This window comes from Dasypus novemcinctus, chromosome 13 (genome assembly GCF_030445035.2).
Source record: "Dasypus novemcinctus isolate mDasNov1 chromosome 13, mDasNov1.1.hap2, whole genome shotgun sequence".
In the NCBI taxonomy this organism is placed as follows: Eukaryota; Metazoa; Chordata; class Mammalia; order Cingulata; family Dasypodidae; genus Dasypus; species Dasypus novemcinctus.
Genome location: NC_080685.1, coordinates 97974023 through 97997614, shown reverse-complemented (window position 1 = coordinate 97997614; position 23592 = coordinate 97974023). Strand labels below are relative to the sequence as shown.

Sequence of the window (23592 nt, the reverse complement as noted above, 5' to 3'; positions counted from 1 at the left end):
GGCAAAAAGACAGACACATAGACCAATGAAACGGAACTGATGGTTCAGAAACAGATCCTGACATCTGTGGTCAAGTGATTTTTGACAAGTCTGTCAAACTCACCCAGCTGAGGTAGAACAGTCCATTCAACAAATGGTGCTGAGAGAACTGGATATCCATAGCTAGAAGAAGGAAAGAGGACCCCTATCTCACACCTTATACAAAAATTAACTCAAAATGGATCAAAAACCTAAGCATAAAAGAACCATGAAGCTTCTAAAATGTAGGAAAATACCTTGGGAGTCCTTGTGGTAGGTGGTGGATTCTTAAAGGAGATAATTGAGATGGACTACTTACATTTAATGTATGTAGAAGTTTTAATTACTGTACTGTAAAAGTGTGGAAATGTATGGAGTTACTCATATTATAATGAGTAACAGCTGGTTTATAAATAGGAATGTGGCTGTAAAGGGTAGTCTAGGGATATAAATGCCAATTGACATAAAGCTAGAGAATAATGTAGGAACTGAATAACACAGTAAACTCAGAGGTGGATAAAACTTTTGATTGATGGTACAGATGGAAGAGTGTCCTTTGTGAACTAGAGCAGATGTACATCACTATTACAGGAAGGTGGAAATGTGGAGAAGCATGGGAAAAATATAAATGAAGTGATCTATGGACTGTGGTTAACAGTAATAATGTAATATTCATGCATCTATGCCAAAGATGTACTGTGCTGATAATGGGGAGTACGGAAAAGTGTGCTAGATGTACACAATGGACCATGGTTGGTGTAATGGTCTGATTATATTATCTCATAATATGTAACAAATGTCCCATCATGGTGTGGTGTATTGATAGAGGGGTGTTACTTGGGAATTCCGCACATTAGCATGACTGTTTTGTAAGTTTACAACCTCTGTCATAAAAATAGATATAAAAAATAATAAGAGGGTAAGTTGGGGGAAAAAATACACCAAATATAAGAAAAGGACTATAGTTAGTAGTAAGATTTTGACAACATTCTTTCCTATTTTGTAACAAAATTCTCACAACAATGCAAGGTGTTGGTAGTGAGTTAATAGATGGGACCCCTGTATGATGTTATGCATGTTTGTTTTGTAAGTTCAGAATTTTTACTATACACTTATTGTTTATGTGTTCATGTATGTTCATGTATAAATGACCTAAATAATAATAATAAGGTGGGTTGGGGAAAAAATACTTTGGTTAGTAGTAATATTTTGAGGATGATCTTTAACCATTAGTTAAAAATGTTTCACAACAATGAGAGGTATTAGTGATAGGGTGAGGTATGAGAGCCCTGTGATATTATATATGTTTATTTTATAAATTCACAACTATTACTATACACTTCTTTATGTATATTTCTGGATGAGTGACATACTTCAATAAATTAAAAAAAAAATGTGTGTCTAGTACAAGGTTTTGAATTCAATGGACGCTCAAACTTGAAAGAAGTATTGTGGTTGTTTATCTATAAGATTATAGAATATAATTACCCAAAGATTCTTGACTTTCAGGAACAAGCTGTTGATAATCCCATAGGAATGGGACTGCAAATCAACTTAATTTCATTAAGGTTTTCAGTCATGTTAGAATCTCAATCTTCTGTATTGCTCAAGTAGCAACTTTGACAGAGGAAAGGGTAGAGACAATTGCAGCTGCCTCACCATAAAGGACATTAGGAAAATAAACGAGGATAGGCACAAACCTACCTTTCTCAAATTTAGAAAAGGCAACTGACTTGAGGCTGCACTGATGACCTTTGCATGTTCCAATCAGCTCACCAGCTTTTACATCCCAAAATTTGGCTGTTTGATCACCTGCTGCTGTAACCTTTCAAAAATAAGGCAGCACAATTTAATATAACAACACTTTACCAGTATTTACTCAGATCTCAATGTAATTAAAGTCACTTACAAGTTTAAGTTCTCCAGGTACCCATGCCAGGTCAAAGACAGCATTCCAGTGAGCCATCCATTCTAAATAAAGCAAACGGTGATTGTAAAATGACTATGCTCTGTGGTAGCCACACCAACAGCAGTTTAAATGCCTTGAAAGCTGTGGTGAAAAGATCAGTGGTCAGCACTCTAGAGTGCATGAACCAGAGATAATCTGTGGACTGACAGATATTACACATTTCCTTCATTACGAAAACTAGCACCTGATGTTAAATTCCTTTCCATGAATTGACTAGTAACATATTTTCTAAGATGGAATCTTTCTGAAACATTCTCCAGTTCAAAATCTTCATGATACCCTCTGAATGGAGCCTTAACAATTTTAGTTTGACCTTCAAGGTCCTGCATGCTTTGGTCTTTATCTCTGTTGCATGGCTTATCTCCCTGTTATGTTAGTCCTACCAAACTGGATCACTGGTTCCTTACTGTTCTATGCCTTCCTATCTCTAGGTTTTCCCTCCATTTGGAGTATTTTATTCTATCTCCATTGGTCTAAATATCTCAGTACAGCTCAAATGTCCCATCCTTTATGAAATTTTTTCCTGGCCATCGAGCTTTCTCTTTGATACCTATACCTATGTCATTTTCTTTGTACTTCTTTTGCATCTTTTATAGCCTTTACTTTATTTTGGTTATTTTGACACTTGACCTATTGATTCCAAATAGCCAATTCACTAAGGCCAGTAGAACTTTGCCTAATATATGGAAGATCGTTATCAATAGAAATATTTTAAAGCAATGTTTCTCCAAGTCATATTAAGTCTAAAAAGTTTAATTTTTAATCCTAAAATGTATTTTTCTTAACTTTCAATAAAGGCATTTCCATAGTTAACAGTTACTGACAAATAGGCAGCCCACCATTTACTTTTTAGCTTGGTGCCTAAACAGACTTAATCATAAATGAATAACTTGGGAATGAATTCAAATATAATTTACTTGAAGTTTTATGAATTTAAAAATGTAAAATAAAAACCTGTAGACTTAACCTTACCTTTGAAGCACTTCTTTTTGCAAGTCTGTGATTCTGCGTCATATAATCTAACAAAGCCTTCTTCATTGGCAACTGCGAGTATACTCTCATTATTGGGAGCTAATTAAGAAACAATAAAATATTTAAAGATTTACACAGAAATTTAAAATTTAGTGTAAAGATATATAAATAACAGTACAATTGAAAGCTACAAAGTAAACACAAATCATATATTTGAAAATAGGGAAGAGGATTCAAAATTTGCCATATCTAATCCAAAAAATGACTCAAAACCACCAAAATTATCTTTGGATTATCATTATTTAGAGAAAGGCTCAATCAAGAGCAGTACTAGCCACGGACAAATAAAGATATGCAATGATATAGGATAGAAACAGGCTGAGACTATTAGTTTTAAATTCCCTTTCATGACCTTTCACCTTTCTTCTATTAAACAGTTAAACATGGGGCAAGTATTTCTATATCAGTTCATATGATCCCCAATAGATCTCTGAAAGAGTCAATCAGATCAAAAGGAGTATCTCCTGGGCAGTAAAGTTTTCATGATGGCTGAACTTTTGCAATCCTTTTCTTATACCAGTTTAAAAAATGGTGCTATTATTGTCTTATGCTTTTGAGGAAATAAAAAATGATGCATAGAGATTAGGGAAAGTCTTTATGCATAGAGATTAAGGAAAATCTTTTAATAAATCTAAAGAAAATGGTTCTCAGAAAAATTCTACCATGAACCCAACTTACTTTTCCTTAAAAGGGAGAATTCCAGGATATTTGGGAGTATATTACTTCCTCCAAGGATGAGCCAGATTTTCTGTGCAAGCCTAGCCTAAATAGTAATTCCCTTACCAGAAGAGAAGGTGCACCCAAAAGGAGGAACTGGGACTCCTGTTTCTCCATAAGAAGTGTGTTCATCATTATAGCTGCATTGGTAACCAGTTAGAAGGGACTGTAGAGGGTACTGTGAAGACCACCCTAAAATAAGAAATATCCTTAAAAAAAATTCCAATATATCACATTTCAACACTTAACAAATACAAAGGTAAATTGTTTTTTAAAGGTTTGAACACTTAACATAGATTCACTATACCTATAGTGTTCTAGAATGTACAGTTTCTAGTATTTTCCTAAGGGGTCCAAAGGAAGAAATGAAAGGGCACTCCCAACTGCTGGTAAAAGGTATAGCTTTGGGTTTACCATCTTAATATAGACTCTGGCTAGTACACTGGTATTACAAAAAAAGTGGCCTTTGCATTTTAAAGATCTTCCCTTTTCTTCCACCAAAGAAACAACCATAAAAGCATTAACAATAAAACTACCATTCTTTGTCTACAGTTCAAATTTCATTATATTTCTGAAATCTCTAAATCAACATTACTGAATACTCTTAAATTACCAGCAATATCATACATAATCCAGCGTCAAAAAATTTAATGATAATATACATCCTACCATATGCCTACTATACCAACCATCATACTATGTATTTACCAAGAAAATACTAATTCCATTTCCTCTTTCCTTCCCAGTACTGAAATCCCAGGATTCTAGAATGTTAACAGGTCATAGGATCTTAAGGTATATTAGCGCAATTTTAAAGAAATGTGTTATGTACCTAGCCCTAGAGGAACAATCAATTAGGGAAGTCTTAAGAGGAGGTGAAGTTAATCTAAGTCTTGAAAGATGAGTAAGATATCACTGAATATAGAAGACAGCATGAAATTCAAGGTGGACAGAAAGTTTATTCTTCTTGGGAACTATAGTCCTACATAGTAAGCCATGCTCACTCTTGTTTTTCTTATAGTGATGTGTGGGTCAACACACTTAAATATGTAAAAAAAAACATTCTTTCAACAAATATTGAGAAACAAATGTTCATTAGGCATTGGAGGAAACAAATCTATTGAAAGTTGTCTAAATAACAAAATTCCATAACAACGGAAGTGTTAGAGATAATAATCTGTGGAACAGGTGAAAGAATATCTATTTTACCTATATAGAAGGTAAAATTTTCCCCTAAAAATGATCCCTTTAAAAAAGGAATTTGCCTTATTTATTTCTTACATACTCATATTTTAAGGCACTTGCAATTCTCATTTTTCATCAAAATGTACTGTTTAGAGAGATATTAGCCTGACATGACCTCAGAAAAATATAGTGTTCTGAAGATAACCTGAAGGAATTAGTGAAAAGAAGACAATGGAATTTAATCCAGTCTTAGTAATTATTCCTGGAGGTATTAACTCATAATTTCAAGGTAGATTTCATTGTAAATAAGCCTTTAAAGAGCATTAAAAGAACCAAGACAATAAGTAGTTTTATTGTAGAGTTCGGAAATATCCATCCACAGAACAAACTGAAAAAATGAAAGCCTCTTCACAAAAAGTTATGAAAATGCATACTTGTGATTTGGGATTAAAAAATAATAATCTAGTGACTGCAAGATTCAAGAAGGGCTGAATTTCAAACAATTTAAGTGGAATTGAAGATGATATGCTTTGGATAACAATTTCTTTACAATTGAACAGTAAGTAACCCCCTCAACTCTGCCTCATTGGCCCAGGTCCTAACCCTTTATCTCAACACTCCGCACTAAATACACATTCTGTGTACCAGCAGCTTTGAACTACTTTGGGATCATTATTATGCTATGCTGTTTCCTGAATATGTTGAGAATGCTCTTCTTCACAACACTTATTTGGAAAAATCTATTCTTTCCTAAATGTACAATTAAGTCCCTGGGGTCACATGCAGATTTTTCCAAGAGTTGTGTGAAGACAGCAAAGTTTTCAGAGAATCAATTTCCAGACACTCAACCTCCTCATATACATTTCTAAAATTGATCTGTCTAAGGTTAAGGCTCTCCTTTTTCTCCTTCCCCTTTCTTCACTTTTAAAAGAAAGGCATAGCCACCCACTGATCTTACACTTTGTATTGACCCAAGGTATAAAATCTGGGACCTCCAACAAAGAGACAACTATATAATTCCTTTAATAAAGTCACTATATATACTCACTGATATCCATCTCTTTAGAAGATGTTATTTCCAATAAAATTTAACTTTTTGTTAATTACTTATGAAAATTGTACTCTATATTATTTTGATCAATTATGTAATAATCCTAATTGTAACAGTAATTCAATTCAGAAGAGACTTTAACACTTGGAGCCTTATGATGACAAAAACATTAAATATATATTTTTTAAAAAGGAATATAATCAATAAAAGAATAAAAGAACTTTTCAAGCAGAAAACTAAATTACATTGGGATAAATTCTGTGAAGGAGAATGAAAAATGGATTTGATTATCAAATCAATATAGTATTAGGTTCTATTAGGTACATTTAAAAGAGTAATGTAGGATTTTTATTTTTAAATATCGATATTCACAATACACCAAATATTATGTTCTTTGCACATTTAAACTTACAAAAGTTTAGGTATCAACTTAAAAATGCACAGAAGACTAACCAGATTTCCATTTGAGAATGATCACTGGCAGCATTATGAAGAAAAAACTGGAGAAGGGGAAACTAAGAAGCCATTTGAGAGACTTACAATTGTCCAGACAAGAAGGAAGGGAAATCGGATGGTAAGACTGGAACAGATTCAAGATAGGGTAAGAGTGACTTCTAACCCTAGGGTAAGAGGTTTCTGGTTGGGAAGACAGTTTTAAAATAATGGGAACACTCCCTAAAATAGGTAATAAAGCAGCCATGAGGGAAGAGTGAGTTCAGTTTTGGTTATTCGACTTTTAGGTGGCTGGGGGACTGACCATCTCGGCGGAGACATCCACATAGCTTTTATAGGAATGGGTCGAAAGCACAGGGCATGGAAGCCTGTAGGTAGCAGTGGAATCAGCCCCATCTATGGCTCTGATCATCCAAGAGAGTAGGTAAAAGAAAAGGGGCCAAGGATGGAAACCAACAATGAAGGGGAAAGGAGGTGGTCCTATAAATATTTGTGAATGGTAAAGAGGGAGGGGAAGTAGACAGATTGAGACGATATAGGCGAAAATTCATCACAAAATAGACGCTAAACAGTAATGGTTTTCCTCAGTTTACAGAGAGTAATGAGTGGCGCTGGAATGAGAAGTCAGATAGTTAAACTCCAAAGACAAAGTGCCATACTGCCAATCATGACAGAGGACAGAAACATTTAGAATATAATTAAGAAGACTATCTAAAAGAGTAAAGTAGGTAAGGATGGGATAAATACCAAGTATTAGACCAAGAGTGGGAAGTTGAGGAATTACTTCTCAACATTCCTTTCCTAGACCGATCTATCATTTAAAATATAAGAAGCTTCCCTTCTCATATTCTTGTTTTTCTTATGTTTTCCAGGGGAAGGAAGACTCCCTGTACATACGATCTTTAAATGCCTAATAACTCCCTTATCAGAATGCTTCCGGTTGATGACATCCAAACCTACGTTCAAATCTCTTCCTGCCAAAGAGAAACCAAAGGAATAAATTGGATTTCTATATACTAACATGGAAATATGTTCAAGTTAGGCCGTTAGAGGGAAAAACAAAACATTTTGATCCCATTTCTGTAAATAACAGCACTGTGTATTATTTCTCGCATCGAAAAACATCTGGAGTAATAATCTATTACCAGAGCCTCTCTCTGGGGGGGTGTGGGGGTGTGGTTATGGGGATCACTTAACCACAAAAGGGCAAAAAAGGATTTTAACCCTGCTAACAGCAGATATCCTGCCTTCTCTGCTTGACCGAGTTCCGTAACAGTGCGTCCGGTCATATTCATCGGTGTATCCTCCAAACATTGCAAATAAGGACTCATTAAAGTTCTACAACAAATGAATTAATTAAAGAGTGAATACGCGTCCGGTCGATTTCACGTGATTGTTGAGAGAACCATAAAAAAATGCAAGCACTTCCCAGTTAACGCGCAACGTAGACTTAAGGCCTTAAGTGAGACGCTGGAGGCCAGTTAACTCAGTTTTCCTCCCTCCTTCAACCTACATTTACATATTTTTAAAAAGTACTCTGAAGGAATGTAAGTACAGCTTACATCAGTAGTCCGCGTTAACACTAATTCATTCTTGCCATGGGCAAACTCAGTTGGGAAACAGATTTTGCGTCTGCCCGGGCTAGAAGTGGTGTTATGTTCGGGGAGGTGAATCCCGCCAGCAAGCAAACAGCGGTTAGGACCGTTACTCACCATTTCTCGGGGCGCCAAACTGCGGCTGGCGAAGCACCGAACTGAAGAGCATCTGGGCCGGAGGAAAAGGCTCAACAGAGGGAGAATCTGTGAAAATAACCCCAAGTGCAGTAGAAATCGACGAATGCGCCCCTCAGAACACGACTCGTTGTTGCCTCCAACTCCCGCCACTGCAAGCTCCGGCCACCAAACTCCGCGCCAAACTGACGTAACGACCTCTGATTGGCTCTTGCTGCGGCGTCCGGGCGCCTTAGAGTCACTTCCCCCACTCTAGCCCCGCCTCCTTTTCTCTCATCCGCGGGAACCTGGAGCTCGAGAACGCTCTGAGCGCCTGCGCGGGGGGCCGAACAGGGGCTGGCGAACCGCGAGGGGGCCACGGCGCAGGCGTAACACGGCCTGCCAGCGCGCGGCGGAAAAATCCGCGAGAAGGCGAGGGAAGAAGATGGCGGCGTGGGGGCAGCGTGTTAGCGTCTGCATTCTTTATGAATAGGCTGAGCAAGGAACAATTTGGATCATGGCGTCAAACTCAGCTAAGTCTTTCCTAGCAGATGCTGGCTATGGCGAACAGGAACTGGATGCTAATTCTGCCCTTATGGAACTAGACAAAGGTATTCGAAGGAGCAGGTTGACGTGGGAAACGGGTGCGGTGCGGGGAGTGGCGCCACCAGGTGGTAACCTCGCGAGCGTCCGGAAAGGCGCTTGCGCGTGGCTTCGCTGGGCGGAGACTCGACCCCCGCCCTTGTGCTTTTGTTTCGCTGAAGGCTTAGGCCGCTTTGGGAAATGGAGGAGAGACGCAGGATCATTTGATTGGCCTTGCACGGGTCTCTAGTGATGTCCCCATTTTCTAAGTAGTGAAATGGCTAGTTGCTAACAATGCTAAGTGGCAATTATGAAATTATTTTTCATTACGTTCATTTGAGACCTGGTCTTCGTCGGGAGTGGTTGAATAATCTTGCACCGAGTTTATAGAGTCACTCGATTTCCGTAACTATGTTACCTGTTGGTTGGAAGGCAGGTTAAATATTGCTAAGACCGTTCAGAAAGCGAGATCCTGCTTGCTTTCACTCTGCAGACGAGGTCCACGTGTTCTGTTTCCTGATGGGGTGCAGCTTGTAGTCGAAGCTGCTTAGAGTTCTGCAGATTTTATGATCATGGACAAGTCACCTAAATTCACCCAGCCTCAATTGGCTGTCTCCATAGTGGGTACAGTACCAGTGACCTGGCAAGATTGTTGTAAATATTAAGTGATACAATTGTATGCAGAAGAGGCCTGTAATAAACGAGAGTGCACCAAAGTAGCAGCAGTTGCAGTTGCCCTAGTCTGTCTACAACTTCACGATGTTTCCGTTGGCCAAAAACGCACAGAGTCATCTCAGAGTTCGAAGCATTCAGCAAGCGATGGCAAGGCACAGTCACCCGAAGCGTACACCTGATTTCCATGACAAACACGGTAATGCTGTATTAGCTAGTGGAGCCACTTTCTGTGTTGCTGTATGAATATATGTAGCAACAAAAATTGGAATAGAATGGAACCTGTCCCCTGTTGGCAGAGTCACCCCAAAGGAATGGAGAGATCAGTAATCATCCCAGTTGGTGTGATACTGAATTGTTTCAAAACCAACTCATAATTGATAACAAGTAAAAGCATTGTGTACCCATTAAAATGTGGCATTGTTGAAGAAAAAAAATGCTAAAGATATGTCCCTTATGTATGAATATGGAAGGCAAGGTGGATATTTGTCAATAAAGAACTCAGGTATTAATGTGAAACATTTGTTTTATTGTACTTAAAGAATTTTTTATTGTGTAGGTGGAACCTTATTTTATATCTTGGTATACAGTTAATTTTTGATTATCCGTAGTTAATGTACACAATGTATAATGTATTGAGAACTGGACTATAAGTTGGAATGATTTGTCCACTTTGGGCCACTTCCCAGCTCTTTGACTTGGACATGCCTATTAACTTCTTTGGGACTCTGGGTTTGTTTTGTTTTCATCTATAAACGTTTTTAGTAGGTTGGACTAGGTAAGAGTTTCTCAGACTTTTTCTTCAGTGCTTATATCCTTTTGTTTGTTTTGTTTTTCAGATTTATTTTATTTCTCTCCCCTTCACCACCCTTTGTCTGCTCTCTGTGTCAACTCACTGTGTTCTTCTTGCATCCGCTTGCATTATCAGGCAGCACTGGGAAACTGCATCTCTTTTTTCTTACGTCAGCTCTTGGTATATGTGGTGCCACTCCATGGGCTGCGCTTTTTTCACATGGGGCGGCTCTCCTTGCGGGGCGCACACCTTGCGCGTGGGGCACCTCTACACGGGAGCGCCCCTGTGTGGCATGGCACTCCTTGTGCATGGCAGCACTGCATGTGGGTCAGCTTACCACATGGGCCAGGAGGCCCTGAGGATTGAACCCCAGACCCTCCATATGGTAGATGGATGCTCTATCAGTTGAGCCACCTCTGCTTCCCTATATCCTTTTGATCGGCTTAAAAAGGAGTACGCCGCATAAGGAGAGCCGCCCAGCTTGAAAGAAAGTGCAGCCTACCCAGGAGTGGCAACCTCAGACACGGAGAGCTACACAGATTCCTGGTGCCACTGACAACACTACAACAATGGAAACGACACGGAAGAACATGCAATGAATAGACACAAAGAGCAGACAACTGGGGCGGGGGGCGGGAGGGGAGAGAAATAAAGAACAAAATTAATCTTAAAAAAAAAATCACAACACCCTAATGAATAATCCTTTAACTGAGTCACAGTATCTTTTTTGTTTGTTTTTTAATTTAATTTAACTTTTTAATTATCTTTTTTAAAGTTAATACATCACAGAAAACATTACATTAAAAAACATAAGAGGTTGCCATATACCCCATTCCCCACCCCGCACCCCATCATTTTTTTTTTAATTGTATTTTTTTTGAAGATACATGAGTCACAGTATCTTTAGTGCATCCCCATCAGCCAAGAAAGTGATGTTGTGCTTTGCTTTCTATTGTCAAAGCTATAGGGCTTTTTTTTTTTAGTTCTGAAATGTAAAACTACAATATTAAATATGATTTTTGAACATTTCATTATTTTTCCTTCCCCATTTTGAAACACTTATTCCCCATTATTAGTTGCAGGTCTCGGTTAGAGCTAATATCTCTTCCTTTTCTAAAGACATTTTCTGCCTCTCTGGTTCTATGGGACTTGACCCATGCTGACACTAGGGCAGAGGTCATAGAACATGGATCAGGATGGTACACAAAGATAATAAGAAATCTAGAATTAATTCCTAAAAATTTGCAATTGTATTAAGAAAAAAAACTAACCATTTTTTTTTTCCTTCTTAAAGAAAGGATGAAATAGAAACATTTCAGATCTGTAAGAAACAAATGGCTGACTAAATACTGAATCCTATTGTCTTTCACCTGTTAATGAAAGTAGTCCTGTTCTGGGAGCCAAAAGTCAATAGGGTCAGAAGGCTACATGGGTTGTTTTATGTTTGTTTTTTCCACACTTACTCTCCCTAATCGCTTTCATCCTTTAGCAGTTTGTCAGTTATCAACTGTCACCTACCTTGATAAACATGCATACAGATAATGCATGTGAGTACACACACCAGACATAGGCCTTTATTGTTTTATTTTAAACAACAGACATCATGTATCAGATCGACTAAGAAGGTCTTCTAATGCTCAGATTTGGCTATTTTCATCATTGATCCACTTCAGTTAACAAGCAGATCTCAGATAAAGAAAGATACAAGTTTTAACTTTCTTGCAGTTCCAAAACTTCTAGATCAGTTTCCCAAAAATGTACTCCAAGGAATACCCACCGTTCGTTCTTCCTTACTTTCTCCTTTCTGCTTTCTCCTTTCCTTCTTCCTTTCTTTTCCTCCCTCCCTACCTCTCTCCCTCCCTCACCATGCAGAGAGTACGGAGTTCTCACATATCCCCTCTCACACACAGTTGTCCGTATTATTACCACTTTGTATTAGTGTGCTACAATATTGTGCTATAGTCCATAAAACTATTAGGGTTCACTGTGTTGTACAGTTGTATGGTTTTTAAACATTTTTTATTCTGGTAACATATACTACCCAAAATTTCCCATTTTAACTATTTTCAGATATACAATTCAGTGGTGTTAATTACATTCACAATGTTGTGCTCCCATTCCCACAATCCATTACCAAAACTTTTCCATCACTCCTAACAGAAATTCTGTACCAATTAAGCATTGACTCCCCATTCCCTACATCTACCCTGGCCCCTGGTCATCTATATTTTAGTTTCTGACTTGATGAATTTACATATTCTAATTTCGTATGAGTGAGATCATACTATATTTGTCCTTTTATATCTGGCTTATTTCACTCAGCGTGATGTTTTCAGGGTTCATTCATGTTGTAACATGTCAGAACTCCGTTCTTTTTACTGAATCATATTTCCTTGTGTGTATATACCACATTTTGTTTATCCATTCTGCTGTCAACGGGCACTTGGGTTGCTTCCATCTTTTGGCAGTTTTGAATTATGCCACCAGAAATGCCAGTATGCAAATATCTGTTCCAGTTCTGCCTTAATTTCTTTGAAGTATATTCCTAGAGGTAAGATTGTTGTGACATACAGATTTACTATCCTTAATTTTCTGAGGAACTGCCAATAGTGTCTTCCACAGCCACTGTACCATTTTACTTTCATACCAGCAATGAACAGTGTTCCTATTTCACCACATCCTCTCCAACATTTGTTATTTTATGTTTTTAAAATAGTAACCATTTTACTAGTGGGTGTGAAATGGTATCTTATTGTGGTTTTGATTTGCATTTCCCTAATGTAGTGAGCTCCCTTTCATGTGGTTATTTGCCATTTGTTATATCTTCTTTGGAGAAATGTCTGTTCAAGTCTTTTGCCTATTTTTCTTTCTTTCTTCCTTTTTTTTAAAGGAGGTACAGGGATTGAAACCAGGACCTGGTATATGTAGAGCAGAGAGCAGGCACTCAACCACTGAGCTACCCCTACTCCGCTTGCCTATTTTTTATTTGGATTGTTTGGCTTCCTATTATTGAAAGGAATACCATTACTGAAGTATTTAATAGGAGTTTCTCCTGCCTCTCTTTCTCTTACATACACCTGTACACTCACATATGACTTATTTCATCATGCTTTGTACAAAGGTTATGGCTATTAACAAAACAAAACCCCTCCTCTCATAGAGCTTATATTCTAGACAAAAGAAACAGAAGATTAACAAATCGGGTAAACATTACGACAGAGAATGGTAAATATTATAAAGAAAGTGATGAAACAAAGGAATGGCCTGGAGAAAACTGGTTTGTTGGTTTGTTATTTTATATAGGATAATCAGAAAAAGCCTTGGTAAAGTGAAGGAATATAAGGGCAAAGGCCCTGAGGTAGGAGCCTCCTTTGCATGCTGTATTTGGAGCGGAGTGATAGGTACTGAGGAGAGAAAGATAGCCAGTGGCCAGTTCCTGTGGGACAGTGTAAACCATTGAAAAGACTTGACTTTAATTCTGAGTGAGATGAGAACCCACGGAGAGTTTTGAGCAGAATCGTGACATGATCTGACTTAAACCTTGGCAAATTATCAGTCTGATACTTTGTTGAGAATAGATTGAAGAGAGGGCCAGGGAGTCCAGTAGGGAGTCCAGTGAGGGGGCAGTTGTAATAATCCAGGCAAAATAGTTGTTTTGACTTAAGTAATAGCAGTGAAGCTGGCGTGAAGTGGTGATAATCTATATTATTTTGAAGATTGATGCTATGGATTTGCTAAAGCATTTAATGAAGAGTTGAGTGAGAGGTCAAGAAAAACATAAAGGTTTTTGGTCTGAGCTACTGGAAAGATATATTGCCATTTTACTGAGATAGGGTGAAAATCAGATCAGTTTGAGATGTGTTATTAATAAATTTAAGATGACTCTTAGATATCCACATTGAGATGTTGAATAGGCAGTTTAGGTACATTGATGTGACACTTTAACTCCATTTTAAAGAAATACCTTGTGGCATTAGTGTCCTGAGAAACATATTTGGGACATGCTGCCATTTATAATCTGTTATATATTTATAACCTGTTGCATTTTCTTCTGGGCCTGTTGAACAATTGTGACAGTAAGCTACTTGTTTCTAATCTCTATAAAAATACATGGATGCTATTTTGAATCTCATTCAAGTTCTGCCCTTCAGAGTATAGTTAATAACACAGGAAAATGATCATTCATGCTATAGCCATTCAGCAAATTCATTCAATGAATATTTACTGATCACCTACATTTTATTAGGCACTGTGTCCAGAATTGGGAGTGTATTAGTGAATAGTACAGCCTTAGGAGGACAAAGGAGACAGACCCACTGGATCAAGAATGGCATTGTTGGTCAGGACAAGAAATTTGGATTTTATGCTTACTCCAGTAGGAAGACTGAAAGTTTTTAAACTGAGAACTGACATGAATTAATTTACATTTTAAAGGCTCGCTACAGCTCCTGTATTGAGGTCTTTTTGTCTGCCTCTTTTTTAAAGTTATATGCTGATAGCTGTGCTTATTATAGTCTTCTGTGAAGACTGAATATATATAAGCAGAGTTGTTTCATAATCAGATATAACTTACAACATACATCCGACACATTTCATCGGTAATCAGTCCTATGTATGATAAAGGACCATCTCATATAAATTATTCTATTTAGTGTGACTTTTTTCCTAGTGTAACTTCTTCATAGTCATTCTAAACATTTTTAGACCAGCTGGCAGGAAGTTGTCCTGATGACTTATGCAAGATCTTCTTTACTCTGGGGGAAGGGGAGAGAGTCTTGCTTAAATGACATCACTCAGGCAGTCTGCTTTCATGTGAGGTTGCCCTTGGAAAGAATGAGGTGGAAGAGGAAAGAGGAGGAAAGCAGTGGCCTTCATACCCTTTCTTGCAGCTGGGGAAATGGGAAGGGGAGAAATCTAGAGGACAGAGTTGCTGCTAGAGGTGTTGGTGAACTTAATGCTGTGATGGTGTGCTTAGTGAAAAATTTAATTATGAGGCAGAGAATTGATGATAATAAACTACCTATTCTCCCTCATTTCCTACTCGATGCCATTATCTCACCTGTGTTCCAAAATACCTGAATTCTTAGATGGAAAGAGACCCTAGATTGCTGTATACCAACTATATTGGCACAGATGAGAATAGACTGAAGAGAGGTGCTATGATAAGCAAATATGAAACCCCCTCTTCTCCAAAGCCCCTACTAAAGGCAGAGGCCTCAGCAACAAAGTTTGTACAAGGTGATTAATCCCAGCCATAGCTGATTGCTTCAGGAACGACATATGACCCACACTGAATCAGCTGATTCTCTCTCTTGAAAATCTGTGCTACTAGACCAAACTAACAGTGCCTGGATGTTGATCGCTTGATGGGCCATGAACTGATCCAAAAATCCAAGACCCTTCTCCAGTTCTTACTGAAATTCATAGACTCATTTTTCTGTATGGCTAAGAGCTACTATCTTGTAACTTACAAAGTATGTTACTAAACAACCCTAAAAGTTGGTATTCATACACTGAAATTCATTTAGGATCCTAAATCAGTATTCTCCTAAGAAATGTGTATATAGCATATATATGTAGGCAGAATTTCCCAAATTTTGGAGATGGATGCTTTATTATTAATATATCATCAGTTGAGTTTATTATCATTTCAGTTGTTTCTATTTTTGCTTTTTAAATATAAATTACTGGGGAGCATATTTGGCTCAAGCTGTTCTGTCGGTATCATTCCCACATGGGAGTTCCTGGGTTTGGTACCTGGTGCCTCCTAAAAACAAAAACAAACAACAAGCAAACAAATGAAGAAAACCAACTCAGGGGAGTCACTGTGGCTCAGTAGTTGAGTGTTGGCTTCCCACATACATGAGGTACATGGGTTCAATCCCCAGTACCTCAAAAAATAAAAATAAAAATAAGAATGTATATATAAATATATATATATATATAATTGAGGCTTTATCATTATTTTAATAAGCTGTAGGTCATTAAGTTACCTTATAATGTATAGTACATTCTGTTCATATTTCTTCGCACATTTTTTACTGAATGGACCTTAAGATATATTTGTATTATGGTTCAAAAAAATTATTTTTTTAAGATTAATTTTTTTTATTTCTCCCCATCCCCCTGGTGTCTGCTGTCTTGTGTCCATGGACTGTGTGTTCTTCTGTGTCCGCTTGCATTCTCATCAGGTGGCATGGGAGTCTGTGTCTCTTTTTGTTGCATCATCTTGCTGCATCAGCTCTCTGTGTGTGTGGTGCCACTCCTGGGCAGGCTGCGCTTTTTGCTCAGGGCAGCTCTCCTTGCGGGGCACACTCCTTGCACGTGGGGCTCCCCTGTGCGGAGGACACTCCTGCATGGCATGGCACTCCTTGCGTGCAGCAGCACTGTGCTCGGGCCAGCTCACCACACGGGCCAGGAGGCCCTGGGCTCGAACCCTGTACCTCCCATGTGGTAGGCGGATGCCCTATCGGTTGAGCTGCATCCGCTTCCCTATGGTTCAGATTTGACTCATCCTTTCCCCTTAGCTAAAGCAGATGTATATATAGATTCTCCTAAAATGTACTTGTGTGGTAATGCTTTATTAGTCATGTTCTTCATAGTTGATATTACATGTTGATGGTTGCTTAGAATATTTTCTCAACCAGCTTTTGGTTCTGTTGATTTTTCTTTTTCTTTTTTTAAATTTTTTTAAAATATTACATTCAAAAAATGTGAGGTCCCATTCAACCCCACCGCCCCCACCCCACCACTTCCCCCACAGCAACACTCTCTCCCATCATCATGACATATCCATTGCATTTGGTATGATTTTTCTCTTGTTTTTGTGTTCTCAATCACATTTGTTTCTGTTCTGATCTTTATTATTTCTTTCCTTCTGCTTGCTTTGGGATTGGTTCACTGTTCTTTTTCTAGTTTCTCTAGTTTTTTAGGTAAATTTTGGAGTTTAGAGCTGTCTTCTTTTTTAATATAGATGTTTAGGGCTATAAATTTCCCTCTCACTGCTTTAGCTGTATCCCTTAAGTTTTGATAAGTTGTGTTCTCATTTTCATTTGTCAAAATATATTTACTGATTTCACTTGCAGTTTCTTCTTTGACCCATTGATTATTTAGTAGTGTGTTGTTCAACCTCAACACGTTAGTATTTTCATTGCATCTCATACCACTGTTTTCTCAACTCCATGGTTTCTAATGAGAGATCTTCACTAAGTCTTAAGGGTGTCCTTTGTATATGACAGTTTGCTTCTCCCTTGCTGCTTTCAGAATTTTCTCCTTATCGTTGACGTCTGACATTCTGAAGTATGTGTCCTGGAATAGGTCTGTTTGCATTTATTCTGATCAGGTTATGCTGCACTTCTAGGACATGTAAGTGCATTTCCTCTGTAAGAGTTGGGAAATTTTTATCTATTATTTCCTCAAATACTCTTTTTGTCTCTTTTCCTTTCTCTTCTCCTTCTGGAACTCCCATGACACTTATGTTGTTGCTTTTCATGTTGTCATTCAATTCCCTGAGCCCCTGCTTAATTTTTGCCATTCTTTTCTCTCCGTGTTCTTTTCCCTCTTCAATTTCAGCTGTTCTGTAGGTATCACTTATTCTTTCTTCTATCATTTTGAGTCTGCTGTTGTATACCTTAAATATGGTGTTTTTTTTTTTAAGATTTATTTTACTTATTTCTTCCTACACCCTCATTGTTTGTACTTGCCATGTCTGTTCATCATCTTTGTTTTTTTGTTTTTTTTTTTAAAGATTTATTTATTTAATCCCCCCCCCCCCCCATTGTCTGTTCTCTGTGTCTATTTGCTGCATCCTGTTTCTTTGTCGGCTTCTGTTGTCATCAGCGGCACGGGAAGTGTGGGCGGCGCCATTCCTGGGCAGGTTGCACTTTCTTTCGCGCTGGGCGGCTCTCCTTACGGGTGCACTCCTTGCGCATGGGGCTCCCCTACGCGGGGGACACCCCTGCATGGGGCAGCACTCCTTGCGCACATCAGCACTGCACATGGGCCAGCTCCACACGGGTCAAGGAGGCCCGGGATTTGAACCCCGGACCTCCCATGTGGTAGACGGACGCCCTAACCACTGGGCCAAGTCCGTTTTCCCCATCTTTGTTTCTTTAGGAAGCACTAGAAACCCAGCTAGAGGACCTCCTTGTTTTGTTGTATCTCTCATTATGTTTTTCCTCTTGTGGCTCTTTTTGCACCATCTTGTTGGATCAGCTCGCCATCCTGCTCATCCTCTTTAGGAGGCACTGGGAATCTCTGCTACCTGCTTTGTTGTGTCTCTTGTTATGTTTTTCTTCTTGTGTCTCTTGTTGCATTATCTTGTTGTGTCAGCTTGCCATGCCTGCCCATTGCACTAGCTCACTGTCTTCTTTAGAAGGCACCAGGAACTGAACCATGGACCTCCCAAGTGGTAGGAAGGAGCCCAGTCACTTGAGTCACCTCCCCTTCCCTCTAATGTATTTTTGAGCTCACCTACAGTGTCTTGCATCCCCGTGAGCTAGCTCTATTATTTTTCTATTCAGGTTTTCAAATTCTTCTTTGTGCTCATTCAGTTTCTTCTTGATGTTGTTCATCTCTTTGGCCATGTTGTCTTTCAACTCATTAATTTGATTTTGGAAATTTGTGTGCATCTTGTTCATTAGTTCTCTCAAATCCTGTGTCTCTTCTGGGGCTTTGATATATTCCTTTTCTTGAGCCATGTCTTCCATTTTCTTAGTATGGCTCATGATTTTTTTGCTGCTGTATAGGCATCTGATTAGGATGGTGTGTTTACTAATGCTCAAGTTCTCTCTCATAAAGATTTAGTGGCGGGAGGCTGTGTACTGCTGTTCGATTCTTGTTGCAGTCTGGATCTTTAGGATTGTCCCAGTTAGTTGCTTAAAACTGAGCTCTGGACCCAATAATGGGTTGCAGACCGGCTTCCTAGGGCCTTGAGGGAATGTAAAGGCTGGGAAAAGCCTCTGATTTACTTTTAATTTCCACACGTGCACTTCCTTGATCTGCCAGCAGATGGCGCTCCTTGACAGCCCTTCCACTTCAATGCCTGGTCAGCGTGTGTTTGCTGCAACACAGACTGGATCAATGTGATAGAGGATCCTGTCTGGAGGCTAAGAGCCATGTAATTCAACTTTATCGGAGACAGTACTCCAACCTTCCCTGGCAGCCTCCTCCCTTTTCCTGGGTAGGAAATAATTCCACCTCCCTCTTAAGTTCTCAGCAATCAGTCCCACTTAGTAGTAGGTTGGGGCAAAAGTAATTGCAGTTTTGCTTTGTTGAAATTTGCGGTTTTATATTGGAATGCATTCTTAAATAAATGTGATTATGCTATACATCATTTTAATGAGGATTTCTCACTTTGTGTGTTTTTTGCTAATGACTTATTACTTGCTGTTTATATTTCTTTTAGACTATGGAAATGATGTTAGACAAAAAACAACTTTGAGCAATTCTCTTATTTTAGTTCAAAATGGGTCGTAAAGCATCTGAAACAACTCACAACATCAATTTCACATTTGGCCAAGAACTGCTAAGGAACATACAGTGCAGTGGTGGTTCAAGAAGTTTTGCAAAGTAGACTAGAACCTTGAAGATGTGGAGCGTAGTGGCTAGCCCTCAGAAGTTGACAACTGAGAGCAATCATCAAAGCCGATTCTCTTATGACTGCATGAGAAGTTGCCAAAGAACTCAACATCAAACATTCTATAGTTGTTTGGCATTTGAAGCAAATTGGAAAAGTGAAAAAGCTCAATAAGTGGGTGCCTTATGAGCTGACTGAAAAGAAAAAAAATCGTTTTGAAGTGTCGTCTTATTCTACGCAACAGCAATGAATGATTTCTCTGTCGATTTGTGACGTGTGATGAAAAGTGGATTTTATATGACAACCAGCTTAGTGATTGGACCTAGAAGAAGCTCCAAAGCCAAAGTTGCACCAAAAAAAGGCCATGGTCATGTGTTTGGTGGTCTCCTGCCGATCTAATCCACTACAACTTTCTGAATCCCAGCAAAACCATTACGTCTGAAAAGTATGCTCAGCAAATCGATGAGATGCACAGAAACTGCAGTGCCTGCAGCTGGCATTGGTCAACAGAAAGGGCCCAATTCTTCTCCATGACAATGCCGGACCACACATCACACAACCAATGCTTCAGAAGTTGAACTAATTGGGCTATGAAATTTTGCCTCATCTACCATATTCACCTGACCTCTTGCCAACAGACTACCACTTCTTCAAGCATCTCGACAACTTTTTGCAGGGAGAATGCTTCCACAGCCAGCAGGATGCAGAATATGCTTTCCATGAGTTTATCGAGTCCTGAAGCATGCATTTTTATGCTACAGGAATAAACAAACTTATTTCTCATTGGCAAAAATGTGTTGATTGTAATGGTTCCTATTTTGATTAATAGAGATGTGTTTGAGCCTAGTTATAATGATTTAAAAATCACAGTCCGAAACCACAATTCCTTTTGCACCAACCTAATAAAGAGATTGAGAGGGTCAGATTTCTTTAGTCCGGGATCTCTTCAGTCTCTGAGCTGGCTCCCAAGGCAAGCAATGGAGCAATCCCACCCAGCCAGGAAGGGCTCCTGGGACACAGCAGACCAAATTTGTGGGTCAAAAGCTGCATCAGCCATATGCCATGTCCTTCTCTTTCCCCTTTCCTGGGTGGTGCATCCTTAACATTCTGTCCTGATTAGTAGAAAGGAAGGTTGAGAGGGTCAGGTCTCTATAGTCCAGTGCCAGCTCTTAAGGCAAACAATGGCACGGCCCCACCCAGCTGGAAGGGCTCCTGGGACACATTTGTGGGTCAAAAGCTAAGTCAGACTTAGAGGCTGTGTCCCTCTGTCTCCCCTTTCCTGGGGAATTGGATCCATGGTGCCCCTTTTGTCTGTAGCCTCCAGCCCAGAGGCCTGAGTATTCTAAAGTGTCTTTAGTGTGGAGGAAGGTGCCGTGGCTTTTAACTCACGTATTGCCGTCATTGGTTCTTTTCCTCTGTCCCTCTCTCCTCTGGGCAATATCTAGTCTTCCCTTGGTGTCTTAAACCCTAGAAGGTTTTTTCCCCAGGCTGTTTCTGCCTGTCCTCTAGCTGTTTTACTGCAAGAGAGGAGAGTCCCAAGTCTTTCTAGTCTGCCATCTTCCCGGAAGTCCCCTTAACATCTTTTCAACACTCTACCTATGCTTGAGAAATTTCCACCTTATGAACCTTGTCTTTCTCTCTAAGGTAGAAGCAAAAACTCACTCCCAGTTTTCTTGCAAGGGCACAGGACGTGCATCAAGCATCCATAGTCCAATCTCTCTGATTTAGGAGTCAGAGATGCAGCAGCAGTTGTTGTAGTATTCCTAATGAACAATAGCAGCAGATATGGCTACAACATTCCTAAATGACAGCAGAACTAATTGTAGCATCTGGTGTTTGCTAACAATAATAGTGTTTCCTCATCTAACCGATCTCGCAGTGTGGTATTAAGTGTTGTTCCTAGAAGTTTAGCCTTGAAACTGTTTATTCTTCTTCTAATAAACTCATTTCTGCCTAGTTAGCCAGAGTCAGCTTCTGTTGCTTACAGCTAAGAACCCTGACTAGTACATGCTGTTTGAAAATGGTGCTGTTTTGAAAACTTGATTAACATATACTACAAACCCCAAATTTACTGTAATTCCTCCTTAATTCCCTGGAATTTGTCCTTTTTAAAATTACAGTACTCTAAATTATTAATTCACACAGCCTATTCTTTAACCTTAACCTCTATACTTCCTGTTGTTTGCTATAGATGCGTTTTAGCAGTGGTTAGGAATATAGACTTGGCAGCCAGATTGCCAGGATTTGAATCTCAGCTCTACTATTTTATTAGCTGTTGGATCTTAGGCAATTGCTCTTTCCCTAGTTCCCTCATCTGTAAAATGAGGATAATAAGAGTACCTAGCTCTTAGGATTATAGTGGAAATTTAATACATGTAAAGTGTTCAGTAGAGTGTCTGGCAGAGTAAGCACTTATCATCGTCATCATCATCAACTCTTATTTGGACCATTCTTTATTTTCATCCAGACGTCCAGTATACTTACCTCTCTACTTTCCCTACCTGTTTTTATATCTTTTTCTAGCTGAGATTTAATGGTCCCTCAATTCGTTAACTTTCTTACGAGTACTTTAAATTCTCATTCAAAATTCTGTTCAAGCCACGTGTGCCCGTAGGCAGCCAAATGTTGCTGGAGAAAATCATAGAATAGGGTAAGTGACTGTGATCATAAATGACCTCAAACATTGTGCCCATCAAATAAAACCATTCCAGGGACCAGAATCAGCAAGCAAGTAGTTTTCTAACTCCATTTTAAGCAGTACAGGCAGCCCATCAAATAATATACACATTAGCAGAGGTTAGTTTAAAGGTGCAGGTGCCTACTTTCTCCAAGCAGCCAAACAGATAGATACCTGGGCCCCTTCTTGGACCAGAGATTCAGTAGGTTTGGAGTGGAACTTGTTAGAAAGAAAGCTGAACCTGTAAGAGAACAGAAGCTCACCATATTGTGGAGAAGAAAATGGTTTTATCAGCGATCTTGTAAGAGTGGGCATGTAACCTGGATAAAATGGATGAATGCCAAACAACAAGAAACAATGGCATTTATACCCTAAACCTAACATGCAGGTCCATCCCCTGTTCCCCATTGGGTACTTCAGGGGTTACAGACTAGCTGAGAGATCTAACTAATTTATGTGGGTTCCTGCTCTGAGTCACCGCTCGCATTCCCTACATTCCAGCGGCTCGGAGCTGCTTTCCCTCCTGGAGCTGCTTTTCAAATTTGGCACCGCTTCTCGCCCTACCCTCACTTTGGCCCCACCCTTGCTTTGGCACCACTTTTCACATGCTTGGCACCAAAGCCAATAGAACCCCTTTTCCTCCCTCCTCCAGCTGTAGAGCTGGCTTCAGTTTCACCTTTATGTGAGAACTAAGCTTAACCTTTTTCTTATAAATCCCCCTCTTTCTTTTAGACTCTTCAGTTTCACAATTTAGGTTCTCAAATCTGCTAAGAGCCTCCTCACATTCTTCATTATACAGATCTTCTTTAAGGGGGTACAAGTTGTGTTGCTTGTACTGTGTGGGCATCTGTTTGGTTAGGGCCGTTTCAATGAGTTTTTGAACTAACCCTTGAACACATGGGTTGATACAACATCTAACTGCTGTGAGTACCCCAGCCATGATGGTAAGGGAAGTCAGGACAGACAGTGCCACCCTTTCCATTTTCCAAACCAGCTCTCTAGCCATCCCGTGAGTGGATTGTCAATGCTAGAATTTTCTGCTAACTCTTCAGATAAGGCTGTTAAGCCTTGCAAGGCTTTGGTGATAGTCCCGTGTGGGCCGTATTGGGGAAGAACATACAGCCATACCTCCAGTCATCATACAAATGCCTCCTTTT

General features: G+C 39.2%; 2 protein-coding genes and 1 non-coding gene across 6 annotated transcripts in view; 1 reads left to right on the top strand and 2 right to left on the bottom strand.

Moving 5' to 3' along the window:
- DTL (denticleless E3 ubiquitin protein ligase homolog) overlaps positions 1-8582 on the bottom strand; it is a 39352-nt gene extending 30770 nt beyond the window's left edge. Inside the window, exons 1-5 of the mRNA XM_058275173.2 lie at positions 8138-8582; positions 3803-3928; positions 2960-3058; positions 1928-1989; positions 1723-1843 (exon numbers count right to left, since the gene is read on the bottom strand). Of these exons, the coding sequence (XP_058131156.1) occupies positions 1723-1843; positions 1928-1989; positions 2960-3058; positions 3803-3928; positions 8138-8189 (460 nt within the window). The 5' untranslated portion in view covers positions 8190-8582. The remainder of the gene's footprint in view (positions 1-1722; positions 1844-1927; positions 1990-2959; positions 3059-3802; positions 3929-8137) is intronic.
- Positions 8431-23592, top strand: part of INTS7 (integrator complex subunit 7) — a 114512-nt gene continuing 99350 nt past the window's right edge. The window contains exon 1 of one of the 4 annotated variants that reach the window (XM_071207714.1): positions 8431-8745. Coding sequence is in view for 2 of the 4 variants with exons in the window: in XM_004480998.4 (XP_004481055.2) it covers positions 8652-8745 (94 nt within the window). In the remaining 2 variants the exon portion in view is untranslated. The remainder of the gene's footprint in view (positions 8746-23592) is intronic. The other 3 variants (XM_004480998.4, XM_058275172.2, XM_023585360.2) reach the window with 3 other exon arrangements.
- On the bottom strand, positions 11767-11846 carry LOC111761282 (small nucleolar RNA U2-19). The gene has a single exon (XR_002794688.2). It is a non-coding gene; the product is annotated as a small nucleolar RNA U2-19 (small nucleolar RNA).